Source organism: Canis aureus, chromosome 1, assembly GCF_053574225.1.
Source record: "Canis aureus isolate CA01 chromosome 1, VMU_Caureus_v.1.0, whole genome shotgun sequence".
NCBI classification, from domain to species: Eukaryota; Metazoa; Chordata; class Mammalia; order Carnivora; family Canidae; genus Canis; species Canis aureus.
Genome location: NC_135611.1, coordinates 101,308,255 through 101,333,693, shown reverse-complemented (window position 1 = coordinate 101,333,693; position 25,439 = coordinate 101,308,255). Strand labels below are relative to the sequence as shown.

At 43.4% G+C, this 25,439-nt stretch overlaps 2 protein-coding genes and 1 long non-coding RNA gene across 3 annotated transcripts in view; 2 read left to right on the top strand and 1 right to left on the bottom strand.

Annotated features, from left to right (window-relative positions):
- Nucleotides 1-13,083: 13,083 nt before the first annotated feature.
- On the bottom strand, nucleotides 13,084-23,733 carry ZNF550 (zinc finger protein 550). Its single transcript, XM_077912789.1, has 4 exons — nucleotides 23,560-23,733; nucleotides 21,263-21,389; nucleotides 19,075-19,170; nucleotides 13,084-18,157 (listed from the first exon to the last, which is right to left on the bottom strand). The coding sequence occupies exons 1-4, from the start codon at nucleotides 23,584-23,586 to the stop codon at nucleotides 17,142-17,144; spliced, it is 1,266 nt and encodes a 421-aa protein (XP_077768915.1). The 5' UTR covers nucleotides 23,587-23,733; the 3' UTR covers nucleotides 13,084-17,141.
- Nucleotides 16,624-22,074, top strand: LOC144322622 (uncharacterized). Its single transcript, XR_013388282.1, has 3 exons — nucleotides 16,624-17,255; nucleotides 17,470-17,591; nucleotides 19,118-22,074. It is a non-coding gene; the product is annotated as an uncharacterized LOC144322622 (long non-coding RNA).
- Nucleotides 22,124-25,439, top strand: part of LOC144322589 (zinc finger and SCAN domain-containing protein 4-like) — a 35,082-nt gene continuing 31,766 nt past the window's right edge. The window contains exon 1 of the mRNA XM_077912803.1: nucleotides 22,124-23,917. The gene's annotated coding sequence lies outside the window, so the exon portion shown is untranslated. The remainder of the gene's footprint in view (nucleotides 23,918-25,439) is intronic.

The following is a 25,439-nucleotide window of genomic DNA, read 5'->3' as shown; positions in this document are numbered from 1 at the left end:
CTCTTTATCTTTGGAATTTGTGAGTTTCACTATTAAATGTGGAGGTGTTGAGCGGTTTTTATTGATTTTAGGGGGAGATCTCTATTTCCTGGATCTGAATGCCTGTTTCCCTTCCCAAGTTAGGAAAGCTCTCAGCTATGATTTGTTCAAAGACATATTCTGGACCTCTGTCCCTTTCGGTGCCCTCGGGAACCCCAATTAAATGTAGATTTTTCCTTCTGAGGCAGTCATTTATTTCCCTTAACCTATCCTCATGATCTTTTAATTGTTTTTCTCTTTTTTCCTCAGTTTCCCTCCTTGCCATCAACTTGTCTTCTATGGGGATCCCTGGGTGGCGCAGCAGTTTAGCGCCTGCCTTTGGCCCAGGGCCCGATCCTGGAGACCCGGAATCGAATCCCACGTCGGGCTCCCGGTGCATGGAGCCTGCTTCTCCCTCTGCCTATGTCTCTGCCTCTCTCTCTCTCTCTCTCTGTGTGTGTGACTATCATAAATTTTTTTTTAAAATGTCTTCTATGTCACTCACTCGTTCTTCTACCTCGTTAATCCTCATCGTTAGGACCTCTAGTTTGGATTGCATCTCATTTAATTGATTTTTAATTTCTGCCTGATTAGATCTAAATTCTACAGTCATGAAGTCTCTCGAATCCTTTATGCTTTTTTCTAGAGCCACCAGTAGCTTTATAATTGTGCTTCTGAATTCGCTTTCTGACCTTGAATTGTAATCCAAATTTTGTACTCTGTGGGAGAGAGGACTGTTTCTGATTCTTTCTTTCGAGGTGAGTTTTTCCTTCTAGTCATTTTGCTCAGTGCACAGTGGCCAAAAACAAGTTGTACTGGAAAAAGGAGAATAAGAGAGAAGAGAAAAAAGAAAAAGAAGAAGAAAAAAAGGGGGGGGAGGAGCAAACAAAACAAAAAATAAGGGGGGTATCCTCTGATTCTATATACTGTAAATCCCTCGACTTCCCCTGGAACTTTCCAGTGCTGCTTGGTCAATAACTTGCTTTTCCCCTGTCCTTCTAGCTGGTCTTCTGGGGGAGGGGGCTCCTGTGCTGATTCTCAGGTGTGTGCACCTGGGGGAGCTGCTCAGCCCCCTGCCTGGTGCACGGCTCAGTGGGAGTTGTTTATCCTGTCAGGACCCAGGAGGAACAACAACAGTGGCAGCGGCCAGCTCTCCAGCCCTAGAGTCAGCTCCCGCAGTAACTACTACAGGTCCCAGTCCACAGGGGCCTGGATGCTCCGGGGGTGGGGGGCAACGATCTGCACAGCTCGAGGCAGCCCAGCGGCAGGAGCGTCCTTGCTGTCCTGTGTCCTCCCGGCCTCTGCCTATCCCGGGGGGAGCCCCGGATCTTGGGCTGTGTCCCCCAGCGCCCTGGGCTCTGGGGCCTGCACCGCTGGAATAGTACTCCTCCCCTCCGCGCGGGGCCACTGCCGGAGCCGCCGCCCGAGCTGCTCCCGGGCCCTTTAGGGAGCTTGGCTGTGGTGTGTGGTGCGCTCTCCTCCCCTCCCCCCCTTCCCCCCCTCGCGCAGGTCCTCTGTTAGTGCCCCTGGGAGCCTGAGGGCATCCCCGCCCCTCCTGGGATTCTGCTCCATCCAACTCCCTGTGTGCACCTTTCCATCCGGGAGGAATGGTAAAGCTCCTGCTTCCTCTGGCCGGGGCTTTCCTGTCCTGGGGGCACTCGCCTTGCGGCCTTAGCCCGGTTCCTCACGGGGCCCCTCCCCCTTGGATGTTTTTTATTTCTTTATTATTTTTTTTTTCAGTCTTCCTGCCTTGATAGAAGCACAAACTCTTCTCACTGTACTATTCCAGCTGTTCTCTCTTTAAATCTCAGACTGAATTTGTAGGTTTTCAGGATGATTTGAAAGTTATCTAGGTAATTTGGTGGGGTCAGGTGACGGGGAACCCTACTCTTCCGCCATCTTGCCCCCTCCCGGAAAATTGTTTTTTAAAGCATGTTTTTATTTCTGAGACCACTGAACAAAAACAAAGTTGGCTGTTAAGAAAAGGTAAATTGAGGATAAAGTTGACCAAGGTGTATAAACACAAAGAAAGGGATGGTGGGGCAGCCCTGGTGGCTCAGCGGTTTAGAGCCTCCTTCAGCCCAGGGCCTGATCCTGGAGACCGGGGTTGGAGTCCCACGTCAGGCTCCCTGCATGGAGCCTGCTTCTCCCTCTGCCTCTCTCTCTCTCATGAATAATAAATAAAATCTTTAAGAAAAAAAAGGGATGGTGTCCTGTTGTTTCATTGCTGAATAAATATTTATTGAGCACCTCATCTGTCTCAGATGCTATTCTAAATGTGTGTTCACACCAGTGAAAATAACCAAAAGTGTGTTGCTCACATTCTAATTGATGGAAATAGAGAACAAATAATAAAAGAAATATTGGGGTTCATAGTAATTTGTAAAGTTACATCACTCAAATAGAGACAGTAGAAAATTCATGTAAAGATAACCATGTACAATAGAGTGGATAGCAATGTAAAATATGGTGATCAGGGTTGGTCTCATAGGGGTGTGAGCAAATATTTGAGTGGTGAGGGAGTGTGTGATTTGCATTTATGGGAGGATGTTCCACACAGATGAAATAACCAGACTAGTGCCTGAAGGAAAAGAGCATACCTGGATCTTTGCTGAAAATGTGAGCATGGAGCATAACTACTAAGGGAGCAAGTATAAAGCTCTGAGGAAGAGCTAAGGAAGCCAGATTATGTAGGGCACTCTAGACCGTTGTAAAGAACTTGGAGTTTCTCTAAGTGAAATGGTGAGCCAGTGTATACATAGTATTGGAATAGAGAGGGGCATGATCCAACCTGTATATTAAAAGGACCACTCTAGCTTCTGTGTTGTATATCAATTAGAAGGAGCAGAGGAAGTGGAGAGGTCAGTGAGTCACTATTGTGCCAAAATTTGAACTGGGAAAGTTTAATATAAAGAAACAGGGCTGGAGTTAACAAGGGATTGGAGGGTAAGAAGTAGTGAGAACTCTGAAGAATATAGGAGTATCAGATATAAGGAATTCTAGGCCTGAGACAGAGCAGTCAGAGAGCATATCTCAAGATGAAATCTGTACCTTGTGGGCGAACGCACAGCTGGACCACTGAATAACAGAGAAATCTCAGTTTGAGTCTATGGATCCCAGGTCCTGCCAAGCATACATGGTAGCCAGCAGCTTTCCCAACATCACATCCTTGAGAAGTTTTAAAGTGGACTACCTCTGACCCTCAAGAATAGCTTTCCCAAACACTCCCAACTTCCAGAAGACAGTTTCCAGAAGTCCTGCTGGTGAGACATCAAAGCAACTCTATCATTCCAAAAATCACCACCTGCCCTTTCCAACAAGATCTTAGAAAGTCCCTTTGGTGGGGTAGGAGGATATCCTATTTGGACACATAATCTCAGCCCAAAGGCTTCTAAAATGTGTTCTTCTAATATGTTTCAGGGCTCTTTTTATTTTTACTGACAAATCTGTCATTACAGCAATCCCCTATTGGTCTTTTATGTTAAACTCTCACTGTTCAAATTCTGGTGTGGTTTCTCTCTTCTGATTGGCCCTGGTTGACATATCACCTTGTAAGCAATTAAATTAGAAGTGTATCGGGATCCCTGGGTGGCGCAGCGATTTGGCGCCTGCCTTTGGCCCAGGGCGCGATCCTGGAGACTCGGGATCGAATCCCATGTCGGGCTCCCGGTGCATGGAGCCTGCTTCTCCCTCTGCCTGTGTCTCTGCCTCTCTGTCTCTCTCTGTGACTATCATAAATAAATAAAAATTTAAAAAAAGGGATCCCTGGGTGGCGCAGCGGTTTGGCGCCTGCCTTTGGCCCAGGGCGCGATCCTGGAGACCCCGGATCGAATCCCACGTCGGGATCCCGGTGCATGGAGCCTGCTTCTCCCGCTGCCTATGTCTCTGCCTCTCTCTCTCTCTCTCTCTGTGACTATCATAAATAAAAATTAAAAAAAAATTTTTTTAATTAAAAAAAATATTAAATTAGAAGTGTATCATCCTTTGTTGGTATGTGTCTGTGTGTATGTGTATGTATTTGCACTGATATGCTTGTCTATACATGTTCGCATATGTCTGTGTGTGTGTTCAATCAGAAGCCAATGCACTTTGAGGATTTACCTTTGAGCTCCATCCATCTAGAGAAATTGGGGGCAAAGCTCATTGGCCTGGAAGTCACTGAGGAGGGAGGTGGTGCTGAGGAAAACCCTGCTGCCCATTCTGTATTTTTTTAAAAAGTTTAAATTCTGCATCATGCAGGACACAAATTCTTTCAAAAGCTGCCACTGCCTGAAGAATCCCTATAGAGTAAAGAAGCAAGGATCTAGGGAGCCTGCTTCTCCCTCTGCCTATGTCTCTTCCTCTCTCTCTCTCTCTGTGTCTCTCATGAATAAATAAAATCTCTAAAAAAAATGTGTAGATTATGAAGAGCAATATTAAGCATGGTCTCACTATGGATATTAATCATTTAGATAACAGATTTTTAATTTATTTTTTAAAATATTTTATTTATTCATGAGAGACACAGAGAGAAAGAGAGGCAGAGACACAGGCAGAGGGAGAAGCAGGCTCCATGCAGGGAGCCTGATGCAGGACTTGATCCTGGAACTCCGGGATCATGCCCTGGGCCAAAGGCAGGCACTAAACCGCTGAGCCACCCAGGGATCCCATAGATAACAAAATTTTTAAATGCCAGTAGTGTATATGAACAGGTAGTACTTAGAAGTAAAAACATTGTAAAGTTATGAAATGCTTGTCTCTAAAATATGTGAAATGAATTGAAAATAATATACCATTATTTTCTAGTGTGATTTTTATAAATTTACCAAAATTGTTTTTTAGGCCACACTTCTGTGGTACAGTATTTTCACTTTCATATCACAAACCATAATTAGCCAAATGTTTTACTACTGTGTAAATCTTTAAAAATGGCCCCAAGAAAACGAACTAGGGGTGGTGGAAGGGGAGGAGGGCGGGGGGTGGGGGTGAATGGGTGACGGGCACTGAGGGGGGCACTTGATTGGATGAGCACTGGGTGTTATTCTGTATGTTGGTAAATTGAACACCAATAAAAAAATAAATTTATTATTAAAAAAATAAATTTAAAAAATTAAAATGGCCCCAAGAGTTTAAAACATTTGAAAGCCTCATTTAGCGCAGAATGCCCACTGGTTTATATGATGCAATTCTCAAAAGCACTCTGGTTTCATCATCCACTTCTCCTTTATAGCTTTTTAAAAGGAGGGCAGCCTGAGTGGCTCAGCGGTTTAGTGCCGCCTTCGGCTCAGGGCGTGATCCTGGAGACCTGGGATTGAGTTCCACATCAGGCTCCCTGCATGGGGCTTGCTTCTCCCTCTGCCTCTCTCTGTCGCTCATGAATAAATAAATAAAATATTTTTAAAAATAGCTTTTTAAAAGGATATGCAATGTTTATTTTCTTCAAAGCATTAAATTAAGCTTTAAGTACAAAGAAGGCATTTTTTAGTACATCTATATTCCAGCATTTCATTCTATCAACTACACTATGTAATTGAAATAAAGGGTGCAATGGTGTTAAGGTTTGGGGTAGAAAACTGACTCTTGATAATGACAGTTAAAATTTAAAAAACATTAGATAATAAAATATTATAGAACCAAAATTAGAAAATAGGGAGAACAATAGGAATGATTTGGAGGAGAAATCATAGAATGTATTTAAATAGCAATAGGTATGTCAACAGTCATGGTGTAGGACTTAATACATTTTTTTTCCTTTTTAAGAAGAGATCTCACAACAGAAACATGTGAATCTTCAAATCAGTGTGATTATTAACACTCAGAACCAATAAAGAATTGTAGCAATGGGACAGCCTGGGTGGCTCAGCGGTTTGGCGCTGTCTTTGGCCCGGGGCATGATCCTGGAGACTCAGGATCGAGTCCCATGTCGGGCTCTCCGCATGGAGCCTGCTTCTCCCTCTGCCTGTGCCTCTGCTTCTGTGTGTGTGTCTCTCATGAATGAATGAATGAATGAATAAATAAATAAATAAATAAATAAATAAATAATAAATAAAATCTTAAAAAATTGTAGCAATGTGCAGGGCAATAATGGTTTGCGCTGTCCACGTGCTCATAGTGGATTTGTAAGTCACGGGGAAAATCTAAATTTAGTGCCCCTGCTCTAAGAGAGAGAGGAAGGTGAACCTGCCTGTCAGTCAGAGTCTCTGGACAGAATTTTTTTCAGTTTGAAAACAGAATAATGTATAAAATGAGGTAGGTGGGTAAGTGGATAGGGTGGCCACACACTACATATATTTAGATAGAAATATGGATGATGGATGGATGGATAGATATAGGTAGAAAGATGATAGATAGATGATTTTAGATTTAGATACAATGGATCCAAAGGGATAGCTGAGATCCCTAGGGGGTAGAAAGAATGTCAGAGTTGTACAAGAAGGAGACTATTGAAGCCCCTTCACAATCTGGTTACCTATCAGAGTAACATTTGTATTTTGAGACTATTAAAATCATGATTATTCCTTTTGTCTGTCCTCCACAAACTTTTTGCCACATAATTTTGTTACCAAAAAATTTTTGTTTCTATCATGCAAACAAATAAGACATTATTTTCTGTAAATGGGATATGAATGCTTACGAATGAGAGAAATTTAGAAACATATTAGACTTTAGTTAGCACTACATGCCACCCTTGTTTTGCAAAATATAGAGCAGCGTCACCAGAAGCACCAAGGCATCCTGCCAACAGTCACTCAGACATTCACCATCTGAGAGCTCCTCTTCTGTTATTGCTGCCCCCACATCCACAGCGTGAAGTCTCTAGAGCGGAATCTCTGAGGTGCAGTGTGCTGCAGACAAGTGAGAGACGGTTTCACAAGGGCTGTAACTGGGGGAAAGGGAGCAGCAGGGGTGGCCCTGAGGCAGGTGGACAAGGGTGACAAGGGCTTCTGGTTTCCTTAGCTGGTTACGTGAGCATATGTCTCCCCTACCCCTCAGTCTTTTACGTTTCAATTTCGGAAAGCCTCATGCTTTTAAGAGAATGGGTATACCCGGGTTTCCTGAGATAAACTCCTTATAATAATGAAGAACTTAACTGGAAAAAAAAAAGTAGCTAATAACCCAATTGGTGTGTGCTGTGAGGCAGTGACTGCAGGGATGGCACCTGTGCAGGTCTGGAAAGGGGGCTTTTGAACCCTGAAGTAGAGGTTTAGAGATTCCATGATTTCATCTGCTTGCTGGAAAGTGATTATCATTTCATCTATAACTGCACTGACAGTGTCTGCTGGGGACTTAGCATTATTTCTGGAAAACATTTATGAATTGTACATGTCACTGAACGCTGTTAAAAGTTTGATGGAGATATCCAACAAGAGTGAAAGAACAGGATGCGGAGAGCAAGAATCCTAATGGAAATTGAACAGAAGACACTGAGATCAGGTAAGTGAAAGAATGAAGCTCAGCCCATCTTATCCACTTAGTCAATTCCATGTTTATATCCAAAACATGATTTCTTTCCTCTCCTGAGAGCCCTGATGGTACTGTAGTTGAAGGGAGAGACACCAATGGGTGGGAAGAGTTAGGAACAACATATGATGTTGCAAATGAACAGGAACTCTGTGTTGTCATATTGTTTGGTGCTCTGGCAGATATTTATGGTGTAGCTTATGTGGGTCAGGCACATTTCTAGGTGTATGATACATGAGTACACAGAACATAAACAAGGAATGTTTCCTTATGGAAATTGTATGCTGATTAAGGGAAAGAGATAAGCAATGGGTCTAAGTTGTTGAATTACATAGTGTCTTAGAAGGTAATAGGTTTTCTGGAAAGAGAAAAGAACCAGATTGAGTGAAGAAAAGTGGAGGGGGTAGGGAAATATTATCATTAGTAAATTGGATCTTCATAGTAGGACTCAGTGAAGATGAAATTTGGGGAAAGAAAGTTAAGGTGGCTAGTGATAAATCCCTTATTTACTCCTTTCCAAATGTTACATATCCATTTTCTTGTTTTATTGCACTAGGCAAAAACATCAATATTAATACTGGATACAAGTACAGAGAGTAGGCATCCTGGTTTTGTTCACAATCTCAGGGGAATATTTTATAATGGACAAAGAGGCATTTGCAATAGCGCTTTTGTAGAAGCTATTTAAGATCCTTTCTAAGTTTAATGACTCTCTCTGTGGGTGTGTCATATACACACCCCCAAATTTTAAAAAATGCGCAGAGAAAAGTATTTTGTACTGAATAGGGAAAAAAACACTCAACATAAGAAAATCTATGGGAGGCTTCTAAAGCAGTAATTTAAGGAAAATTTATCATGCAGTACTTTAAGGAAAAATTATCACATTAAACACTTTTAAAAAATAAAGGTGTCTAGGCTCCTGGCTCACTCAATCAGTGGAGAATGCCACTCTTGATCTCGGGGTGGTGAGTTCAAGCCCCACATTGGGTGTGGAGCCTACTTTAAAAAAAGAAATCTCAAATCAAGGATCTCAGCTCCCACCATTTCAGCTTCCATCATTCAGTGAAATGAAATCCAGAGAAAGCCAAAGAAAATAATAAAGATCAAAACAAAAAATGAATGCAACAGAAAATGAAGAACTCTAGAGAAAATTAGTGAAACCCAAATCTTTAAGATCAATAAATTGATGAACTTCTACCCAAACTGATCATACAAAGAAGAGGGCAATACACAAGTTTACAATGTCAGAAATGTTAGAAGTAACATCATTAAAGATTCTATAGGTATTAAAAGGATAATGAGGGAATATTACAAATCATTTTATGACAATAAACTGTCAATGTGATTTAATATAAGACAACTACTGACATGTACTGCCAAAAAAGTCTTATTTCTATAAATCCTAAAATTTCATGTCTCCAAGAAACATGGAAATTGAAGAGTCTTTAAAAATGCAATTGAAAAAATAAATAAATAAAAATGCAATTGAGGTAAAAAATGGGTTATAAAACCATACCAGATTAGATATCATATAAATCTTTGAATATTCCACACTTAGGTTTTTGACATCTTTAAATTTTCAGGCTATTTGAAAGGATTCACAATATCAAGGCATGTTTGATCAATTCTGGTTTGTGATAATGAAAAATACGTAAAATTTAAATCTCATGGATTTGATCCAAAATACAATCTGAGCAAATTAATATGTTATAGTTGAACATAACTGAGCTTCATTTTTGCTTGCAACTTTCTACTCATTGGTAGGATGAAATAATTCAATAACATCATCAAATAGGACTCACACTCTCCTAATTTTCTTCCAAAAATTCTTTTAAAGAGTTGGTTTGTTTGAATCAGGGTCCCAACATTGTATGTATATACCTAAAATTTAGATGTTTTTGTTTTTGAGGTTTCTTGGAATTAAGGTGTCTTTTCCTTTTCTCCCTTCTTGCTCTCATTTTTATGAAGATAACAATGGATCATTTGTCTTGAATGATTTCAAACATCCTGCTAGTATATTGTATCATGCTGATGTCATTTAACACATATCCTCATATGCCCTGTATATATAAACTTGATCTAATTCAGGTTCAGGTTTGTCCAGGACTCTTCGTAGGCAGCTCAGTTATCTCCTTATTGCCTCTTTCCAGGGCTGGCCATATCAGCCACTTTCCTTTCTGTACTGTGAAGTTTGATCAGCAGGTACATGTGCTGTTATCAGTTTCCTACCAGCCTTTATCCATTGGTTTCCCTATACTGCTAATCACTGACCCAATGAAGTAATCCATTCAATGCTGCAGAAAGTTCATATTTTAATGTTATTACTGTTTCTGTATTTAGGACCTGGAATTATACAGGTCCTAATTATACTTTAATTAATTAATTAATTATACTTATAATTATACTTTATACAGAAGAATTCTCCCTCATCATCGATTTGGTTACCCTGAAATGTAGTCTGTTCAGTAAAGGCAGGAGAAATGATTGACTCTTTCTATTTATCCATTTAAAGAAAAATGGAATTGGTTCCTTAACATCCCCTCATCATTGTGAAGTTAGAGCCTCTTTAAGATGAAAGATGTGTCCCATTAAAATGTCACCAGCTGTCTTTGAGAATTTCCTTGCTTGCTGGTTTGGTAAAATGTTCTGGCCATTTCCTTACCTAGACCTGGAATTGGCAATTTTTTCAAGATATTTATTTTCTTTTAGTGAGAAATGGCATTTTGAGAACACAGTCTGGGTAATGAGGGTGGCAGTACCTCTAGAGTTTGTCACTGTTTAGACCTGGCCAACAGAAAGTGATAGAACTTATGTCTATGATGCAAGTCAAATGCACCCTGAATTAATGGGATTAACTCCCATACAAATTTGACATTACAACATTTTTATTAAGATTTCTTTATCTTGAGAGTGAGAGCGAAAGCCCATGCAGTGGGAAGGGAGAGAGAAATTTAAGCCATCTCAGTACAGTGCACAGAACCCCACACTAGAGTTCAATTCCAAGCCCCTGAGATCATGACCTGAGCCAAAACCAAGAGTCTGATGCTTAACCAGCTGAGTCACCCAGGGATCCCAATGTCACAGCATTTTTGGACAAATATGTTACCCTTATATTTCTGTATCTCCTTTGTTGATGAAAACCCTGGTTCCAATTACACAAATACATGTACCTAATTAATTTCAATATTTAACAATAATATGACGATTCACAAAATTTTAAGACCTTTGCAGGTATTTCTACCTTCATATATCACTAGTGGCATATAGTCAAAACTTCGGGGTTTTTATTGTGTTGTTGGAAGTATTACTCCTTTGTATGGAAGCTATACATTTATTGTGCAATCAAGTTTACATACTTTTTTTTTGCCTTTGAATTTTATGGGTTTTCAGTTCCTTTTAACATTGTTTAGTAATTATGTAAAATATTTATATTTGTTCAAAAACCAAACGTATAACATCAGGTCAATTCATATCTAGTGTCTATTTCTGTCCTTCAACCGTGATCAGAGACTCTTGTAAGAAGTCACAATGGCTCACCCTTAAACAGTTTTCTAAAGTGACTGAATATATAAATATACATGTACACATACACAAATATATGTGTGCATATGCATTTCTTTACATTTTTCTAAGTTAAAAAATCTGGATATAATACAGAGTATACAGAATTTTTACTTTTTTTCACCTAACAAAATATTTCCTATTTTATTATTTCACATATAGCATTTAGAGATGTCTCTCATCCCATTTTAGCACTGTAGTTACTACATAAATTATGATAAATTTCCCAATTAATGTACATTACACTGTTTTTAGTCTTCAGATTTTATAAAATGTGCTTCAGTGAAGACCCTGAACAACTAGGGCACAACTAGGACAGATCTTTTTAAAATTTTTTGTTATATTTTTTTAATGGAGTTGATTTGCCAACATATAGCATAACACTCAGTGCTCATCCCATCAAATGCCCCCCTCAGTGCCCATCACCCAGTCACCCCATCCCCCCACCCACCTCCCTTTCCATTACCCCTTGTTCATTTCCCAGAATTAGGAGTCTCTAATGTTCTGTCACTCTCACTGATATTTCCCACTCATTTTCTCTCCTTTCCCCCTTTATTCCCTTTCACTATTTTTTATATTCCCCAAATGAGTGAGACCATATAATGTTTGTCCTTCTCCGATTGACTTCCAGCAAGCTGGAAGGAGCTCCCTTGGGCCCAACCTGGGGAGACTTGAGCATCACAATGAATGGCCCACTTACATACTTAAGTGTCCATTATTCCATATTAATGTAAATTTTTATTTTTTAAAGATTTTATTTATTCATTCATGAGAGACAGAGAGAGAGAGGCAGAGACACAGACAGAGAGAGAAGCAGGCCACATGCAGGGAGCCCAACGTGGGACTTGATCCCAGGACTCCAGGATCATGCCCTGGGCCTAAGGCAGGTGCTAAACCACTGAGCCACCCAGGGATCCCCATATTGATGTAAATTAATAAAAAATGAGTGAACACACAATCTATTGGGAAACTTACTTCCAAAGTAGAATGCCAAATAATTAATGTGGGATTTGAAAATCATCAGTGGTGACTAAAATAATGGGGTGGAATATGGATGTGGATCAGTATAATCAATAGTTTTGAAACATCTTCTGAATAATTATATACTAAAAATAAAGGGAAATAAAATAACAGGCCCATCATGGAATTGTTTATGTTAAGTTACAGTTTGGATCTCCCAAAAATGGAATCATAAACATCAGGATTTCCTGATTAGTACTACTCAGGTACTTTGCCTGATGGACTCCAGCCATCTCCTGAAGGAAAGTGCCCTTGTATAAACCAACCCACTTTTTGCCAAGAATGACTTCTTTGTCCCCACTTCCTTCTCCTTTATTTTTTTAAGATTTTTATTTATTTATTCATGAGAAACATAGAGAGAGACAGACAGACAGACAGAGACATAAGCAGGCTCCGTGCCGGGAGCCCGACCCGTCTCCAGGATCACGCCCTGGGTGGAAGGCGGCGCTAAACCGCTGAGCCACCCGGGATGCCCATCCTTTATACAAGTATTTCATTTTGTAAAGCTCCTTGGAGTTCCCTTCTGCTAGATTAGATGCTGCCTGATTTGAATCATTTTTTGCTCAAATAAACTTAAAAATGTTACAAAAATAAAGGGAAATAGTAATTCTTAAGTCAAGATCACAAACTTACAGAAAGTGACTGAAGTTACTCTATCCATATTGGTAAGTATGGACACCAAGTGCCTCCTGATATGAAGTACTATGAAAGATACAGTATCACTTCTGTGATTTCAGTGTAAAAGCAAAATATCATCAAGAATCAGAGAAACAAAAGGAAATTCCACAAAATACATGACCTGTCATATCCAAGGAACACAAATAGTGATGAACTGTTTCATTAAAGAAGTGGAGAGCAATGACAACCAAATTCCCCATGCCATTCTGGGGGGAATGTCATAAAGACATGAAGGGACAACATTAGGACAAATGGTAATATTTGAACATGCACTGTGGATTACATAATAGTATTTTACCAATGTTGAATTTCCTAATTATGATATTCTAACATAAAATGTGCCCTTAGGAAACATGCACTGGAGCATTCACTTGTACAGAGGCAATATATTTCCCAAAGTTAAATTGTTCAGAAACAATGCACATGCACATGTATGTATGTGGGGAGAGATAAAACAAAAGATGCAGAACAAACTATTGTTTAATTGGGCAGATTTTATACAAAAGTTATCTTGCACTATCTTGCACTTACTCTAAGTTTAAAACTGAAAACTTTAAAAATTCAAAAATCAATATGCTTGACAACTTCATACAAAATGGTATGTATCATAATCAACTCAGATGATGCATAAAATATAATTTGATGTTAATTCACATTCTTGCCTTTTTAAAAAAAAAAGCATAGAACAGATTTTCCTTAAACATCCAAAAAATTCTGCAACACATGCCATATGTATGATGTTAATATTTCACCCAAGATCAGAGACAAAAGAAAAATAATTGGGATCGCCTAGCCTTCAACATTACTCTATAGGCACTATCTAGTGCTATATGGCAAGAAATATATTCATATATGCATTAGAAAGGAAGAAATAAATAAATTTGCCTCTTTAAATACATGCCAGAACACATCATCTACACCAGTCCTAAGGTGAACAGTCTTAATGTTGGGACTCCTCCCTGTCCTCTGTTTTTCTTCACCGCTGTCCTGCTTTTCTCTTTTCCTCAGAACCTACTCCTTCTAACATGCTATGGAAGTTAGGAATATTGCTGTTTCCTCACCCAGAATGTAAATTATACAAGGGTGAAATTCTTCTGGTGTTTTGTGCATCTCCTATATCTACAAAAGTCCAAGACTCACATAAGATATACAATAAATGATTCCTTGGGAGCACTAAATATCACTTTAATTTCCTTATCCATTTGTAAGAATTCACTCTGCTATTTATCCCAACTTTACTATTTCACTACCACTCTCCCTTCTGTAACAATATCCTGAGTGCTCTCAAGAATGGAGAAGAATCCTATTTTAAGAGACAAATTTTTAAAGATTTTATTTATTTATTCATGAGAGACAGAGAAAGAGGCATTGGCAGAAGGATAAGCAGGCTCCGTGCAGGAAGCCCGATGTGGGACTCAGTCCCAGGACTCCAGGATCATGCCCTGAGCCAAAGGCCAACGCCCAACCACTGAGCCACCTAGGTGTTCCTGGAGTCAAAATTTTCAAGGTGATTAAGAATCCAGCAAAGCCATGTGCTCACCTTCCTTCTCTTTTTAGATTTCAGTGTACTCTGCTCACCTACACTGGCATTAAGGTCCCTCCCTGCTCATGGACAGGACTCCTGGCTCAATCACCTGGGTGTCCCACGTTCCACAGTATGCCCAGAACACAAAAAGTGGTCATGTGGATGAAGGATGGAGGTCTCTACTGAACACACCATGTATATAGTAGGTCCACTGAACACGTTAAATGAGGACTGTATGGACCTTGAAGTTGAGGGAACAAATTCTCAGATTTTCTTCACCTAGTGGAAAATGCTTTGGGACAACTGGGGTCAGTGTCCCAGGCATGCAAAGGAAAATCCTTTGATGAAAACCAAGATGTTTACAGAGGGGTTTCTCCAACTCTCTTGAACCCAAGGTTCAGCCACAAGTACAGACACAGCTACAGTACACACCACCCTCCAGAGACAGGATGGAAGAGGGTGGGTCTATGAGTCAACTCTCCTTTCCAAACAACAGAAAACTATGCACACTATCCAAACAAAAACTAGGGTTCTTACTAACTCATCAAGAAGTGCAGTCATACTATGTGCGCCACAGAAAAGGCACATGCCCACTATGTAATGTGTACTGTATGTAGTCTTTTATTTTTTTAATTTTTAAAAAAGATTTTATTTATTTACTCATGAGAGACACAGAGAGAAAGAGGCAGAGACACAGGCAGAGAGAGAAGAAGGCTCCATGAAGGAAGCCCAATGTGGGACTCAATCTCAGGATTCTGGGATCATACCTTGAGCCAAAGGCTAATGCTCAACTGCTGAGCCACCCAGGCGTCTCTGTATGTAGTCTTTTAAAAGGTGCTAAGGAAAGTTCCAAGTGAGGAAATGATCATTTTATATTTTCCTGTACATTATTTAACCCATTAACATTATCTTGTGTACCTTGAAAACTAGTCTTGAAGGAATATCCACAGGATGAATTTCAAACAACCACATCCAATGCCAGCACCCAGGGAATACTAAGTCCATGGTGGCAACTGTGAAGCCAACACAAATCCAACACCTGCATGTACACAATTGGACTCTTCTGTTCAAATCTCTGGCACTTTATTTTGTAACAAAACTTCACACAACCAGTTGTAAGATCAGACCATGAGAATAGTCTGTTTGTTTTTCTGGGCTTACCATGAATTTGCCTCAGCAGAGTGTTTTTCTTCCATGGTTTTAGCTATAATTCAACCCCTAGAAAGCTGTGGAAAGGGACTGGGGAATGCCCAGTCTCTGACACAGGATTAATGAACTTGTGAACCCCCAGGAACAGGAAGGCATTAGGCCCCAACAGAGGAGGCCACACTCATACTATCAGGGGAAGATACAGAAAAAAACCAAACAGAATGGAATCAAGAAAAAGTGAGGGAGGGAGAACATCAGGCATTTAAAAGCTACACGAACAAGGAGTTTTACTTATAAATATCAAACCCGGGGCTCAGCGGTTTAGCGCCTGCCTTCGGCCCAGGGCGCGATCCTGGAGTCCCGGGATTGAGTCCCGTGTCAGGCTCCCGGCATGGAGCCTGCTTCTCCCTTTGCCTGTGTCTCTGCCTCTCTCTCTCTTTCTCTCTCTCTCTCTCTATGTCTATCATGAATAAGTAAAAAATTAAAAAAAAAATCAAACCTTTCAACAGTCTCAATGGATCATGTTTTAATGTGGCTGTTGTACATGGATCCTTCTCTCCTCAGACAGCATCAGAGGCAAATGGTATATGATGTTATTTTCAAAATTCTAACTTCTTCTAAGTTCAAGTATCTTATGACTCAGCCTTCACTTTCCTCACAAAGAATGATGCTCCTTGTGGGTACAGATGTGTGGAACAAGCCTTGCAGCAAACGTCTAGAGAGCTGCCCTCACTGTCCAAGCTTCCTGACACAGGACAGCAGTGAACACACATTAAAAACAAAGGGCTGACACCCTTTCTCTCAAACATTCCCCCACCAAAAAAATAAAACTGATGAAAAACTGTAATAAGTTTGGCAGGGAAATCTGAAAGTTTGTGAAGACATTTGTTTTTTTTCCATTTATAGTTTAGGTTTCCATCTCTTTATTTTTTTTTAAATAATGCTGATGGGCAGCCCAGGTGGCTCAGCAGTTTAGCGCCACCTTTGGCCCAGGTCCTAATCCTGGAGACCCGGGATCGAGTCCCACGTCGGGCTCCCTGCATGGAGCCTGCTTCTCCCTCTGTCTGTGTCTCTGCCTCTCTCTCTGTCTCTCATGAATGAATAAATAAAATCTTAAAAAAAATAAAATAAAAATAATGCTGAGATGGCTTTCTAAGTGTCAACCAAGGGGCAGACCTGTGGTTGGAGGTCTTTGTAAGTGCACAGTACCCACTGTCCATTTCCTATATCCTCCTCATGGGCATAATAAGGCCCACACAGCGTCCCATTCCATCTGACTCTTAACAGTTAAGTGCTGACCTAAGTTTTCTCACAGCACTGGCAATGATGTGACTCCTGTTGGTTATGAATTCTCAGATGGCAGGTAAGATTCTTCTGGCTAAAACCTCTTCAATAGTTGTGTTCAGAATGTGTTTCCTCAGAGCTTTCTCTGATGTTGACAGAGGTGGACTCACAGGTGATCTGCCTTCTCGAAATTCTCTCTGGTATGAATCCAATGATGAGTGGGGGCAGAGCAGTGGCTAGAGGCTTTCTCATGCTCACTACATTCACAGGCTTCATCTCCAGTGTGACAACTCATGTGTTTGAAAAGCCAACCAAAAAAACCTCTCCGACATTCTTTAAACTGAAAGGGTTTTTTGTTTTTGTTTTGTTTTTTTTTTCTTCCTTCAGTGTGGATCCCCTTATGAAGGACAAAAGAGTAGCAGTGGGTGAAGGCCTTTCTGCATCCACAGCACTGAGAGGGCTTCTTTCAAGTATGAACCCGCTGGTGCTGCAGGAGGTGTGACCTGCGTTTGAAGGCCTTCCCACACTCGAGGCACTTATATGGCGTCTCCCCCGTGTGGATGACAGAGTGCTGAATGAGGTATGTGCTCCGGTGAAAGGCTTTCCCACACTGGGCACACTCATAGGGCTTCTCCCCGGTGTGAATCCGCTGGTGCTGCATGAGTTCTGAGCTGCATCTGAAGGCCTTCCCACACTCCATGCAATCGTAGGGCTTTTCTCCAGTGTGGATGATATAGTGCTGAATCAGATGTGCTCTGTTGCTGAATGATTTCTCACATTCTTTGCACTCAAAGGGTTTTTCTCCAGTGTGGGTCCTGTTATGCCGAATAAAAGTTGAGCGGTGGGTGAAGGCCTTTCGACACTGACTGCACTCGTAGGGCTTCTCTCCAGTGTGAATTGGATGGTGTTGCATGAGGTAAGACCTGCGTTTGAAGGCCTTCCCACACTCCATGCACTTGTATGGTTTCTCCCCAGTGTGAATGAGGTAGTGCCGAATAAGGGTTGAGCTCTGGCTAAAGGCTTTCCCACATGCGTTACATTCATAGGGTTTCATGCCAGTATGAACCCGCTGATGTCGAACGAGGTACCACTTCCGGTTAAAACCTTTCCCACACTGCTTGCATTTGTAGAGATTATTCCCTGCATGAATCATATGGCCTTTACTTGGTCCCTGTGGATCACATTCATGGAGAACATGTCCCTGAGAGACTCTCTCCTGTAATATCCTGGAGTGCAGACTATCATCTGTCCCCAAACCATCATTTTCAAGGCTCATTCTCTCAAGATGGGTCTCCTTTTGAGCATCTGTCCCAGGTCTCAATTGACCTTTCTGCATTTCCAAAAGCCCTTCCCAACCTCTGGCATGCGCCAACCTGGAGTCCCCTGAAGATCCCTGAGTCAGGCTTCCCTGGAGCAAAGCTCCCTCAGACAAAACCAGTGGAGAAGTGCTTGGGTTCCTGATCTGAAGTTTTGTGTCGTCACCTGCAGAGAAGCCAACACAGAGGGGGACTTTTACTGCTCAATACAGAAGAAACAAACTCAACACTTCAGTGGCAAAGTGAGGGTGAAACAGCATATCTCTGGGACTGCTGCATTCTGCAGCTCTATAACCTGGGTTCCCAAGGACTGTCTATGGTCCTTATACCCTTGACACCATTAAAGGGAAAATCCAAAGAGCAGGCTGGAGACCAGGGGACCGAGGATCTAGAGTAGAGACCCCTTCTCACAGTCCAGAGGAGAGAAGGGAGAACACTTTTGATAACACTTGTCTGTGGGGTATTTGCTTTAAGAATTGATATCTCTTGGTGTTAGGAGAGCACATAGAAGTAGCTCTATGGAATGAAAGAAAAGCATTCATCTTCCTAGAGGAGGTGTCCCAAGAGCTAGGTCCTAATAGAGAATCAGAGTTGCCAGATAAAGAAAGAAGAAAGGAGCACTGGGTTGGAATGGAAGGAGCAGCCATGGGTAGAGTCACTCTTGGACAGTACTGAATGGTTAAAGGAAGAAAGGGCCCCACATGCCTAGTAATGCCAACACTGAAGGAAGTAAAAGGAAGAGAATTAAGACTGAGGAAGATGGAAGGAGACACTCAGGGACAAATATGGTAGAAAAGACAAGCTTCTGCTCTGCTGAGAGGCACTATGTGGTGGTTAAGAGGCCTCCAGAGCCAGAAAGCCATTGTTCTGTCCCACCTCTACCAAGTGAGTGATCCTGGATAGGTTACTTTCTTCTTCAAGGCCTGATTCCTCATCTGAGAGATCAGGAGACTCCATTTCATTCATGTTCTCCATGAATGTAACCAGGAGGACACAAAGAGTTTCACACAGAAGTTCAGAGGCACTGGTCTCTTGCATGCTGAAGGCTCCCATGACCCCACCTGACCAGTTGTCTGCTCCTACCTGAGCAGGTACTATGTGAGAGGCCTCTCTTTCCTTTCCATAGCTCCTGCCCACACTCCAGTAGGTGGGTCAACTCTGGTTTGGGGACCGGATGCCCTGTTGATGGAGAAGGAAACAGGTCATGGTGTATGAGAAGAAGGCAACATCTCCATCCCATCTGGGACTTCATAGCAGGGACAAGACCTGAATGAAGCTGTGAAGAAAACGCTGATCTGCAACCTGGAAAGCAAGCGCACAAATCCCATCCTTGGGCTGCAACTGCCATAGAGGGTAGCGCTGTCTGCACAACACCAATGTCCCTGAACCTCATCAGTACAAGCCAATCCTACTCAGGGGCATAACACTTTCACACACAGCTGAGAGCCTGGGAATGGGAGCCCCTCCTTCCAGAAAGGATTCTGTAATTAATTTAAGTCACTGTTCTTAAACACCCTGTGCTTCAGAACCACTTAAGGATGCTTGATTCCAACCTCAAACCAAAAGATACCAAACTGCTTGGGGTGAGGCCTAGCCATGATATTTCTGAGCTCTCCCTAGGGAATTCTGTCTTTCAGAGAGAACTGAAAACTGCCAGGGGAAGAAATCGGGGAATGGCATCTCTGATCACTGGTAATCTGAGGCAAACAGGTAACCAGAACTGAAGACAAAGCCTTTGTTCCAACGTGAGGGGAGGCTGAATGAGGGGGCTGTTTCCTCAGTCCCGGCTTTAGCACCTCATAGGCCCACAAGGGTGACGAGCAGAGAGAACCTTACATCGCTAAAGACAGAACTATGTGGCTGCTACCTTCACCCAGGGGGCCAGCCCTGGGGCTTCTCATGAGGGGAGATGGGGATCTCCTTCAGGGGAAGCCAGGTTTAGCTGCTGTCACGTGCAGCCAGATACATCTCAACAGAGACAGGTGGGTTCTGTACAGAAGTCTAGTGATTGAGGCCCCAGGACCCACTGAAGTCTCAACTGGAAAATTCTGATCCTTAGCCCCGGACTCACTGGGACAGGTCTCGGTAATGGTCACCAGTGTGTGCGACCTGCCTGGCACCAAGTTCAGGGAGGGCCAATAGAAATGTGAGCCAGACCCTCCTCTGGCTCTTCCAGGAGTGGAGCTCACTGTCACCTCAGGGCCTTTTCATGTACTGGTTCCTCCAGTAAACTAAAACCCCTCCTCCACCTCCCCTCCAAGCTTCAAGTCTCAGTTCTAATGTCACTTCCAGAGATGCCTTTTCTGAAGCAACCATGAAGTACCCATGATGGGTTATGACCACCTGGCTACATATTCCTAAGTTCCCTTAATTTTTCTATGTATGACTCATCACAATTCATTTAAGATTGACATCTGCCTTCCCATCTGAACTCAGAGTGACTGGTGCCATTGTCACTGATGGCTTCTCTTTAAACATACCCACTTTTAATTTTTGTTACATATTTTGTTATAAAACGGAACTCTGTTTTGCTCTGGCAAATGAGAAAAGTCAGGTTCACTTTCCACAAGTGGCAGGTTCCCATCAAAACACAAGGAAATCAAAGTAATGCCAGTAGAGTCCTAGCAAGTTCATGTAGAGAGCTCAGATTGTGAGCTAGAGGCTGTTCCTTCTATTGAAGAGAAAAATTGGACACAATTAGGGCACATGAAATACTCATAACTGTTCTGAGACTTTCTCTTGACACCAATCAGCATTCCAGGCTGAAAAGGTAAAAGGACTGGCTTTCTCAAGGTGCCACTCCTAGCATTCTGTGACATTCCCATGTACCTTCTAAAGCAGCTCCTGCCCCAGTGCAGGACTGTGACCCAGGCCTCAGGAGAACAGGTGATGTACATGGAGATACCAAGGGTCTCTTTACAGAGACTATTGTTTAGGAAGATCCTTGAGGGGCACTGATGACAAATGCCATATAGGGATCTGCCAGACTCTCTCCTGAGAACAGCCCTGCTACTGGATCCTGGGATGTCTGACCCAACCAGGCTCCTGTGGAATCTGGAATGTGGACTTCAGATTGAAGCCTGAATGTGCTGGGTATTGGGGTGAGGGTTCGTGTTCAGAAGTTGTTTCTGTCCCAATGATCCTGGATGAGAAGGAGCCAGAAAACTGTAGGATCTTTGGGGAGGAGGGAAGATGGCTCCTATGACCTTCTTGATCAGCTGGAAATCAAGAAGGCTGGCTTGACCCATAGGGATGAGAGATGAACCCTTACCCAGTGAGACCAGAAGCCCATAGGTCTCCAGCATCACCTCCTGGTACAGGGCCTTCTGGTCCAGGTCCAGCTGCCCCCACTCTTCCCGAGTGAAGGTCACAGCCACATCCTTGAAGGTCACCAAAACCTGGAAAGCCAAACAGAGGTAATGAGGTTGGCCTCATGCAGCTGGGTGGGGTCAGACCCAGTCTCTGGTGAAGGTGCAGAGACCCAGGCCTGAATCACCAAAGCCTCCTGAGGGCCGAGCTCTGAGCTGGGCTCAAGGGAGAGGGAGATGCAACCTTTGACACAATGCAATTATGGCTGAGAGAAACTTCCCCTGGGAAAGCCACTGTGATGACAGACAGTAGCACTCCTCTGATAACTGTGGGGGCAGGCAGTACGTCATCAGGGACATTAGAGGAACAGGGAAAATGTTTATGATGATAATTTCCAACAATGAGAACAGCAGCAATGGTAGCTGAGTCTCCCTGGTCCTCCCCCATGCCCGCCCCCAGCTAAGGGCTTCCCACACAGAGGAAGGTGGCTAGTGACTAGAAGTCCCTAGTTCTGGAGCCAGACTCCCAGGGACTGAATCAAGATTCTTGACTCTGACACTTGTAGGCTGTGATCACGAGGAGGACATCATATCACTTCTCCAAGCCTTGATTTACACATCAATACAATAATCATCCCCATTTCACCAGGCAGTTCTGAGAACTAAAGACAAAACGCTCACAGTGCAAACAGCGGAGTACCTGGCCTGGTATGTGCTCAACATATTTTGTGACTTTTATTAATCCTCCCACAGCCCACAAGGTGAATGCCACCATCACCTCATGTCACGTGGCGTGTGTTTGTGACGTGGTGGGTAGGTGTCACAGCCAGCAGCCTGAGGCTCAGGCAGCTCTAGAAAGTCACCCACAATCTCACATTTAAGGAGTTAAGACAGGATCTGAACATCCAGCAAAAGATGACAGAATTACCAGAAAACAGGCAGGTAAGGGCCCAAAGCATCTTTTTTTTGTTGTTGTTGTTTATTCATGAGACACACACAGAGAGAGGTAAGAGACACAGGCAGAGGGAGAAGCAGGCTCCATGCAGGGAGCCCCATGTGGGAGTCCATCCGGGAACTCCAGGATCATACTCTGAGCTGAAGACAGACATGCTCAACCGCTGAGCCACCTAGCCACCTAGGCATCCCCCCACAGCATCTTAATTAGAAATAAAGCAACCAGGAAAGGCTAGTCTCAGCGGTGACACTGATGTACAGGAGGAGTGCAGAGAGACAGCCCTGCAGGGACGTGGGGACAGGGCCTGGGGCAAAGGCTGCAAAATGGGAAGGACTCTGGCAAATTCAGCATCACCCAGCTGGGTGCAGTGAGCAAGGGAAGAAAGGAAGAGGAGCACCGAGGTAAGTCCAGGGGCAGATGGAGTAGAGCCTGGGGCCCACGGAGGGGTCTGTGTGCATTTAACAGAAGTATGATGGGAGTCCCTGAAGGGGAGGCCCATTCACTCATTCAGCCATTTATTGAATACCTTTTACAAGCCCAGGCCAACTAGGTCTCAGCATAGGGCAGCCACAGGTGCTCACGATCCAGGGCTGGAAACAGATCCTAAACAAGCAACTAAAATCAGCAAGACAATGTCAGAGGGCCCTAAAGAATCCAAAGACAAGAAAACAGAGCAAGGGGACTAAAGAGATTGTAGTCCCCATAGGGCAAGACGGAAGGCGTCTCGCAGTATGGCACCACTAACTGAATGTCTTAAACAGGAAAGCAGATTCACTACTGTCAGGGGAAAGCCAGTTCCACTTACTCTAACTGGAAGGATAAACGGCTTGGCCTAACTGGCTCCCAGCCTGCCCTTCCAACCGTTTCTGCCCCAGCACAGCGGCAATTCCAAAAACCGCTCCTGTCTCTCTTCCACCCCAGCCCTCAGAGGCCAGGAGGGCGCAAGGCTCAGGTTCCCGCTGGGGTGAGCCAAGACAGACGGGCATCCTCGAGGAAAGAGCTCCCAGAGCGAGGCTCCCAGGACCCGCTGGACACCAGGGGATGCACATCATCCCCGGATCCTTCTAGTTCCCTCAACCTAGGAAGAGAACTATCAACACCCAGTGCAGCAGGGGGACACTTGCGAGGTCACGGCCTCGGGAAGGGTCGCCTACACAAGTCACGCCGTCCCTTCCACACGGCATCCCCCCCGGCTGCCAGAGACCGGCGCTACCCCCACGTGCCTCCGACCTGCCTTTGGAGAAACAGCGGCCGGGAGGCCAGGCGCGGGGTCAGAGGGCACCGCCATCCCGAACGGCCACTCACCTGCGCGGGGTGCACGGGCACCGCCATCGGGCCGCACGAGGGCGCTGGGGGGCTGTCGCAGGGTTAGCCGGCTCTCCCCCTCCGGTCCCACGGAGAGGCGGGAGGAGCGCGCTGCCACCGTTCCCCTCTCCCGCCCGACAAGCGGAAGCTCACGGTCGGCTAGCACCTACCCACCACGTCACAAACACACGCCCACCCGCGACGCTGGAAGTCCCGCCCCGCCAGCGGGGCCGGCAACGCCCCTTACTGTGGCACAGCTTCCCGGGTAATGTAGTGTTTGTCCTGACTCCGGCCCGCGGAGGATTGCTACACTCTTTCCAGGAGCGAAGAGGGCATTGTCCAAGGACAGGGGCGCTGGGTAAGGGTGTGCAGAAGATCCGAAGAAGAGGGCGGCATCGGATACTCCTAAAGGGATGCACCCACATTTTTGGGAGGAGGAATGCGCCCAAATTGCGTTTTCTATGTCTTTTTATTTTTTTAAAGATTTTATTTATTTATTCATGAGAGACAGAGAGAGAGGCAGAGTCACAGGCAGAGGGAGAAGCAGACTCCCTCGGGGGAGCCCGATGTGGGACCCGATCCCGGGCCTCCAGGATCACGCCCTGGGCCGAAGGCGGCGCTAAACCGCTGGGCCACCCAGGCTACCCTGTGTCTTTTTATTTTGTAAGTGCCTGATGGAGCTAGTGTTGTAATTTTTTTTTAAGATTTTATTTATTTATTTATTTATTTATTTATTTATTTATTTATTTATTTATTTATTTATTTATTCATGAGAGACAGAGAGAGGCGGAGACACAGGCAGAGGGAGAAGTAGGCTCCATGCAGGAGCCCGACGTGGGACTCGATCCCTGGACCCCAGGACCCCAGGATCACAACCTGAGCTGAAGGCAGGCGCTAAACCGCTGAGCCACCCAGGGATCCCCTAGTGTTGTAAATTTTTAAAACCACATTCTCTTGTTGCTTCAACATCCTACATACAGGCTGAGAGCCCACGTGACCAGGTACACCAGTATGATAATAAGGCTAGTTCCCTATACCAATTCCTTTCCTTGTCCTTCCCTGTGATCTAGTGACATTCCACTGCATTAATGAAATTCCTGTGTCTGTGTACTCCCCCTTGACTCCCAATAATGATACTTGCCTCTCTGGGATCTCCACCTGCTTGGTTGAGTCAATTCCCTGGCTCCATCTGGCTTCTTGTATGGGGTGTGGTTCCTCCCTCTTCTAGGAGCTGTGAATGTAATAAATCCTTTAATTTCATATATCACTGAGCAGCCTTGTAAAGTGTTGCTTAAAGACTCCACAGGGGGACTTATTCCCGCATTCACTATATGGGGGAGTAACACATGATATATTTTATCATAGTGTCCCTTAGATACAAGTACCTTCATTCACAGCTTTGAACTAATAAACATTATCTTGTTGCTCTTCAAATACACTCAAACTGAAGTTTTAGAGTCAACTTTGTGAGTTTCAGTATGTCCACTGAGGGTAAGGAGAGGAAAGACTTCACATAAGCAGCCATTACTGGGATATTGGGGAGGAAAATGTTGTGTGTCCCTGAAACAGGTAGGGAATAGTGAAAATTTTGTTTTCTATAAATTTTTAAATAAGTTTATGAAGCTCCTTCAGATTTTATGTGGAATATATAGATTTAATTTACCTAAAATGAGAGAGGTTGACACAAATTATAATTTTAAGCTTATCATTATCCAAGTATCCTTATATTTATTCTGCCTTTTCCATTTTTAAAAAATGTATTCCCAAAATGTAAGGCAATATATTATAGATTCCATCCAACAGAACAGGAACCCAAAGAAAACCTGAATGTACACACTGCAATGTTAGTCCTATAATGCTTGCTTTCAATAGTTGGCAAC

What these genes read in the sequence shown, in the direction of transcription:
- ZNF550 (XM_077912789.1), bottom strand. Translation starts at nt 23,586, where the DNA reads ATGGCGGTGCCCGTGCACCCCGCGCAG. An exon ending in TGCCCGTGCACCCCGCGCAG is followed by an intron (nt 21,390 to 23,559) that starts GTGAGTGGCCGT and finishes TTGGCTTTCCAG; the next exon opens with GTTTTGGTGACCTTCAAGGA. An exon ending in TGGGCTTCTGGTCTCACTGG is followed by an intron (nt 19,171 to 21,262) that starts GTAAGGGTTCAT and finishes CTCCATCAACAG; the next exon opens with GGCATCCGGTCCCCAAACCA.